The 7,261-nt window shown below is 43.1% G+C and overlaps 1 protein-coding gene across 2 annotated transcripts in view; it reads right to left on the reverse strand.

Annotated features, from left to right (window-relative positions):
• The window catches only part of PRR12 (proline rich 12), a 79,263-nt gene extending 73,625 nt beyond the window's left edge, over positions 1 to 5,638 (reverse strand). Inside the window, exons 1-2 of one of the 2 annotated variants that reach the window (XM_072110351.1) lie at positions 5,439 to 5,638; positions 5,135 to 5,330 (exon numbers count right to left, since the gene is read on the reverse strand). In XM_072110351.1, coding sequence (XP_071966452.1) covers positions 5,135 to 5,220 — 86 coding nt within the window. In that variant the 5' untranslated portion in view covers positions 5,221 to 5,330; positions 5,439 to 5,638. Of the gene's footprint in view, positions 1 to 5,134 lie in introns of both variants that reach the window. The other variant, XM_072110350.1, reaches the window with a different exon arrangement.
• Between the last annotated feature and the right edge of the window lie 1,623 nt (positions 5,639 to 7,261).

Consider the following 7,261-nt stretch of genomic DNA (forward strand, 5'->3'; position numbering starts at 1 on the left):
AGGGGATGGATTTATTACCAAGTTGCTGGTTTCTAGAACTTTTTTGAGAAAAATAAAAAGTCACAAAGTAGTAAAGGATGTGTAAACACATATGTGATCAGGCCGAGGCCCGTCCCCGTGCACTTGCGTTGTGTTGCGTTTGTAATTGCAGCGCTAGCAGCACGCGTGACCGTACCCACAAGAAACCAGACAACATGGTGATAATACCACCCCCCAACACATCAGCTGCCGATTTAGCAGGCACATACGTAGCGAGTTTTACAGAACAAACTAGCCCATGTGAAACAGATCTACTTGTTGCATTTGAATTGCGTATGGAAATGCAATTTAAACGGAGCATGAAGGAGCTAATCCCAAACACTGATGCATTTAGACCTAATAACTTGTGTTCTGAGAATGAAAAACATATGTTGGTGTTTATGCAATGCCAGCAGATAAATGCAATAAAAAATAACATAAGATGTAATGCAAAAAATTAAAACATTTGCAACTACAGGAATAGGTTTTATGAGCAAATAGACATTTCACATCCTGGGCTCCGGCGGTGCCGTTTACTTGGCTAGTTAGTTTCTATTGTGGTATATCATATCCTTGGCAAGTAGCTGCCACATAGCACATTGTCATAGATGAGCACCCAAGCTTTTCAAAAACCTGAGAAGAATATTGACAATCAAGCCCCCTGAATGCAAGATCTTCAGCAACCACAAAACTCTACAAAAGCATCTTCCTCTCCTTCATAGCACTTCACCACATACAGTGAATAATAAGTTCAACATCCGGAAACCTGCATTGGTGGCCCAGCCCAGGAACCTTTATTCACACAAGGACTACCAAATATTTTAAACATCAACTTCTTTTATTGAACAAGCCGTCACACAGCTCTTTACGTGTAAAAATAAAAAAGTTATAGATTTTTGAAGGCGGGGAGTGAAAAATGGACATGAAAAACAGGAAAGGACCCGGTCCGTAACCGGTTAATCATAGATCTAGGCACTGTGACCATGTTCATGGTCTGCTTCTTTCGAAAATAAACTTTTATTATAATGCTAATGAAGGGGGTTTCACCAGAGCACCTTAATGCTGTAGCTTCACAGGCTGTTACACTGTGGAGAAGCGTTTCCATCTCCCACTTTGTGATATTATATTAGGCAGATTGAGACAGTGTAACAGCCTCCCATAGACTGTCCATCTAATTAAAATAAGTATAACAATTGATTTAAAAAGGCAAGAGGTCATAGATATTAAATATAAGATTACCAGAGTTACGGTGCCTGGATCAATGAGTAAGTGCACCTGGTTGATTTTGATGGTAAATTTACTTTAAAGGACATTTACCACCAGGATGAAAGACTGTATGCAAATGAGCCTCAAGTGCTCCAGGCTGCATTAACACCTTTGGAGCCCCTCAGGCTCATTTGCATACAGTCCTTCATGCTGGTGGTAGATGCCCTTTAACCCCTTAACGACCTGACCCTTTTTAGTTTTTTCACTTCCATTTTTCACTCACCACCTTCAAAAATCTGTAACTTTTTTTTTCCCCACATAAAGAGCTCTGTGATGGCTTATTTTCTGCGTGTACTGCGAAGCCGGAAAAAAAATTCCAAATGCAGTGAAAATGGTGAAAAAACACAGTTGCGAAGTTTTCTTGTGGGCTTGGATTTTACGGATTTCACTGTGCACCACAAATTATATGTCTACTTTATTCTTTGGGTCGGTACGATTACGTGGATACCAAATTTGTATAGGTTTTATAATGTTTTCTAACATTTAAAAAAATTAAAACCTCCTGTACAAAATTTTTTTGGGGGGATTTTATCATCTTCCGGCGCCAATAACTTTTTCATACTTTGGTGTACATAGCTGTAAGTGGTATAATTTTTTGCGACTTTAGATGGCGTTTTCATTGCTATAATTTTTATGACTGTACGGCCTTTTGATCACTTTTTATAAATTTTTTGATGTTTCTCAAAATGACAAGAAAGTGCCATTTTCGACTTCGGGCGCTATTTTCCGTTACGGGGTTAAACGCAGTGAAAAACTGCTATTATATTTTGATAGATCGGGCATTTTCAGACGCGGCGATACCTAATGTGTTTATGATTTTACTGTTTATTAATATTTATATCAGTTCTAGGGAAAGGGGGGTGCTCTGAATTTTTAGGTATTTTATTAAAAAAAAAAATTTTTTTTCACTTTTACTATTTTTCAGACTCCCTAGGTTGTCTGATCGATCCTATCATATACTGCCGTATGGCAGTATATGGGGATTTTACTCCTCATTCATTACAATGTGCTGATAGCACGTTGTAATGAATGGGTTAAAACGAGACAGCTTCGGGCCCGAAGCTGTCATGGCAACGGATCGCCACTCCCCGTGACGTCATCGGGGAGCGACGATCCACGGCAAGATGGCAGCGCCCATGTGCGGTTGACATGAAAACACCCGCGATAGGTGCTAGCAATATGCAGCAAAGACTTACCAGCTATGGAGAGGGCTCATTCAGGAGGGAGCAATTAAGTCTGGGGGTATATGCCTGCAACCAGGACAGCTGCAGGTTTGATACGGTTATTTTGACAGTGTTCATGTACTCCACACTAGTTCCTTCACATTTAGGCCATAAATGTGTGCAGCCCGTGTAAAGGTGAGCGCGTGAACGCATTTTTGGCCCGTTTTAACGCATCTATTTTTGACAGGTTTGACCAATTATGCTTTTTTTGACGGACTGCTTAAAAACGGGCCAAAAACGTGTTCACAGCACCATGTGTGCCATCACCCTAAACGTACCGTGTGGTGGCACAATCCCACAGGCTGCACACAGTGCACTGGATGTTCCCTCTGCCCGGCCAAACAGTAGCGCCAGAAGTGTAATAATTAATACAGTTCCGGTGCGGCTGTTCAGCCGGCAGAAAGAGTGTCCTTGCATCTCAATAGAATGGGATCTGTGTGTAATCGGCCTTACGAAGACATGTTTGGTTCTATACGGATGACAACTCTACGTGCCAGCTATGGCATCTATAGCCAAAACCAGTGCACGAACAAAGCACCCCATCTAACTCCACTAGTACCATACTACACATTCATTTTCCATGTAGTAAATCCGGAGTATAGCACAATACCAGTGTGGTGTATGGGTATAAGAACCTACATTGTATCCAACCACACATTAGAAATTCTGCATCTCATTTTGCAGTTGTATCATAGGCATAAAAAAAGAGCCAAAAGGATGCGGCCTAAGAACCTTCCTAGCTCATTCATATAATAATGTATACTGACAAGAGAAATTTATCATCACACATATATGAAGCAAACAAAGAAGACCAACTTATTGTACTTCTCTATGGTATTTCCCATTAACCTGTTAAAATGAGAAAAAAAAAAAACTAGTTTCCCACAGTAATTATTAATAAATCAATAATTCTTTTTATCCAAGCTACTTGCTAAACAGTGGCTTGAAGATGTTTGGGATGCTGCCTAGCAACAGGGAGCAGAGCTGGTAGGTGACACCTACCTCTGTAGGATTCCAGGTTGTCATTCACGCTACAGAAGGATTTATGGTACTATCTGCCCTGAAAGAGGAAGTTGTAGGCTAGGGCCTATATCTGCCTAGTTATGTATGGATATCCCCCCTCCCTCCCCATACTGCACATATGTGTAGATCAGGACTCCTGTGGAACATGTAATGGTGCGGTTAGGTGTCAATATGAAACAACAAAGACTATAGCAGACCTTCACTATAAATGTCATATATAGGCACTCAGGGCCCACACCAAACCTTCAAGGACAGCAACATGAAAGAATAATAATTCTATGAAACCTAGTTACTGGGATTTATCTCCATTTTATTTTTGGAGGGCAGTGGATTGCCAATGTCCTTTAAACTATATAATAACCTTGGTTTGGCTGATTAAGTTGTGATGTTACAGTTATTTGCATGTGGTGAGTTCTCACATGTATTAGTGTAGACTATATTACACATGTGAATACCTCATAAAACAGTTCTGGATTAAAAACTATTAGACAGACATTTTTTCACATAAAGTCTCATTATGCTCCAATTTTTACTACGTGCAATAAATATGTGCATAATATATTTACACATAGATCCAACATGCCTGATATTGTATGAACAAAACAATAAGCAACATTTTTATTATTGGACATCCATAAACCCCTCCTGTCTATATGGCATTGTCACAAGCCAGGAATGGTAATGATTTTCTCTGCAATGCCTTCCATCTTCTCATTCCCTCCTGCAGATAAGCATCCAGCTTCTGCTCAAAGAAAGGGACGCAGCTTTCCCTTTCACAAAATCAGAAGGCAGCATGAGAAGCTTCCATAGCAATTAATACTTAGTTATGAAGGGAGGGAACACGGCCACTCAGTCCCCTCCTCCTCAACACCTGGCCTTAGTATTGCATATGCAAAAATAAACAAACTGCTAAATGTCTGGCTGACCAAAACCTGCGACAGACCCTCCATATGAGCCCCTACCCCCTAGTTCTCCCCCGACCCCTCACTCACAGCTAATCAATCACCCAGACATTTACAAAAATGCTAAATTGCCCACAGACAATAGGGCTAATTAGCCCCACACTGGCACCACAAGCAATGGCATCTATGCCCACTCTATTATTTTTGTTGCAACAAATACCACCCCCTTCTTTTTGTGTTTCCAATATCCCCATCCCCCAGCAGCAGCAGAAAGAATGAGGCAAAATGGAAGGAAATCCCTTTGCTTGCAACGTGCTCCCTGCTGCAGACTGCAGGCCTGTGGCAGACAGGGCTGGATTCATTCTTCTTTTTCCCTCCCTCCCGCTCCTCTCTCTTTTGCAACCATCAAGGAATTTGATGCGGGAGGGCGCCTCTTGTTTGCACTTGGAATGTCTGGGTGCAATTGGGGTACACCCCGTAAATCCTAAAGTAAAAGAGACTGAAAAGGGGGGGGGGGGGGGGGCAGGGCGGCTGTGACTACAGTGTAAGCCCGGGTTGGAGCTCTACACCCCCTCACCGCTGAGCAGGGCCAAAATCTGTGCAGTTTCCAGGCAAAGCACGTAGCTTGGAGCAGCACACACATGACCCCCATGCATGTTGTAATACACACTACACGTGTGATGTGTGCCTTCCATGTCCTACCTTGCCTTCGCCGTCCTTTCGTAACTCCATCCTGTACCAGCCCCCAAAGGATCTCCAAAGCCTGCGGTTGGATAATTTCTATCCATTAATTTATTTGTTGGATCTTAGGGTCTCGTCTCTCGGCTGTGTCGCCCTTCTTCGCAGATAATTGTCTCTGCTTCCTTTCTCTGGATCTCCCTTTCCTTTTCTCTTGCTCCTATGTTCAACCAGCAAAAAAAAAAAAAAAATCAGATGTGGAGCTGGATTCGGGGTGCCCCTCTGGCTGGAATGCTCCTCACACCCCTACAAGGCTCAGCTTGCACACCTTCCGTCTCTGGATCGCAAATGTATTTTGTTTTTTTTCTCATGGTGCAGCCATTTTTGCAGTCTCTCTATGTGTCTATTTCAGCTTCCCAGCATACATTTCAGTGAACTGTACAAAGGGGGAGGGGAGGAAGGCAGGAGGGAGAGAGAGAGAAAAAGGCAGGCAGACAGAGAGGCTAAGACTCCCCTCCTGCCACCACCACACAGAGCCAGGGGGAAGGAGGTGGAGGAGGAGGAAGGGGGCTGAGACAGGCTAAAATTACACTACATCTGAGGCAGCACATACATTCTCACCACTGGGAACACACACACAGAGAGGTGCCATCCCTACAGACACACAATGGTGCCACCCTGTGCTCTGACACTACAGAAATATTACACTAAGGTTATTACTTCCCAATGCAACCAGCAGTGCACCTAACCCTATATAACAATAGCACATTGGGGGGAATGTACCATGGCTGATGTTGGTCCCCACGACCACCTCTATGACATGTGGGCAGCAACGCCCTGCACTTGAGCATTAAAGGGGTTGGCCACTTTACCTCATGTTTTTTGCAATGTGTAGGGGCAGGATATTGGGTAATTTACCAATATACATCTATTACAAGGCCTGCTTTGCTTTTTTTTTAATGTGAAGTGAAGCCTCTGGTCTTTTACCTCATCAGCCAGACATCTCTGTCCATAAAATGGCCACAGATGGAGGGTCATGTGATCTCTAACTGGCAATTGCTCATTGACAGACAGTTCACATGACCGTCCATCTGCAGCCATTTTATGGACAGAGATGTCTGGCTGATGAGGTAAAAGACCGGAGGCTTCACTTCACATATCAAGAAGCAGAGCAGAACTATAATATCCTGCACCCAACACTTATACACATAGTACAAAAAACATGAGGTAAAGTGACCAACCCGTTTAACTATCCTAGCACCGGACATAGTGAAGTTCTATGCCAGGCAGGACATGGCATAGAGTTAATCCTGAGCTTCTTCGTATTTCCGGAGGAATGTGTGCAAAGTGGGGCAATGGTGCACCAGCTCTTAATAATTTCCCACATATGTCTACACCACATGAAAACAATTTTCTGACAGACTATATTATTTATTGCTGGGGGGGGGCTGTATATATTTATTGCTGGGGGCTTGTATATAGTTATTGCTAGGGGCTTGTTTATAGTTACTTCTGGGGGGCTGTATATATTAATTGCTGGGGGCTTGTTTATAGGTACCTCTGGGGGGCTGTATATATTTATTGTTGGGGGACTGTATGTATTTATTGCTTATAGTCTGTACCGTATCCGTATGAAATATGAATGGCTAGCTGAGTATTTTGCTGGCTAACTGAATGCACCTCCCCCTGGTTCTGGTCTCCCTGGATACTGACCATATATACGGTAGCATATGGTGCACAACTGTATACAGCACATACGAAACCCATATTTTATACGTTCCCATTCTGCCTGCATTATCCCTGTGCCTCTGCTTCTGCTACGCGTTGAAGAGTTAGCAGGCAGAGCTACATGGAGGCAGGAGAGTATATGCATTTATTTATTTATTTTTTTTACTGAGGGGGCAAAATAAAATGTGGCGCTGCTGGGATGGGCAAAAATAAGAGGGGGAGCTGCTGGGGGGCACACTAAAAGTGGGGTACAGTAAGAATGAGAGAGGGCAAAAAATGACAGGTTTTAATATGAGGAGCTGGTGCACAATATCAGAGGGGCTACAATGTGAAGCTGGGGGGACACAATGAGAGTGTGATCACCATTACTGCTTTGATTTGGTTTAGCAGCGGATTCAAAGTGCATGTGGTGTGCTACGGCCC

Source organism: Engystomops pustulosus, chromosome 6, assembly GCF_040894005.1.
Source record: "Engystomops pustulosus chromosome 6, aEngPut4.maternal, whole genome shotgun sequence".
Classification (NCBI taxonomy): domain Eukaryota; kingdom Metazoa; phylum Chordata; class Amphibia; order Anura; family Leptodactylidae; genus Engystomops; species Engystomops pustulosus.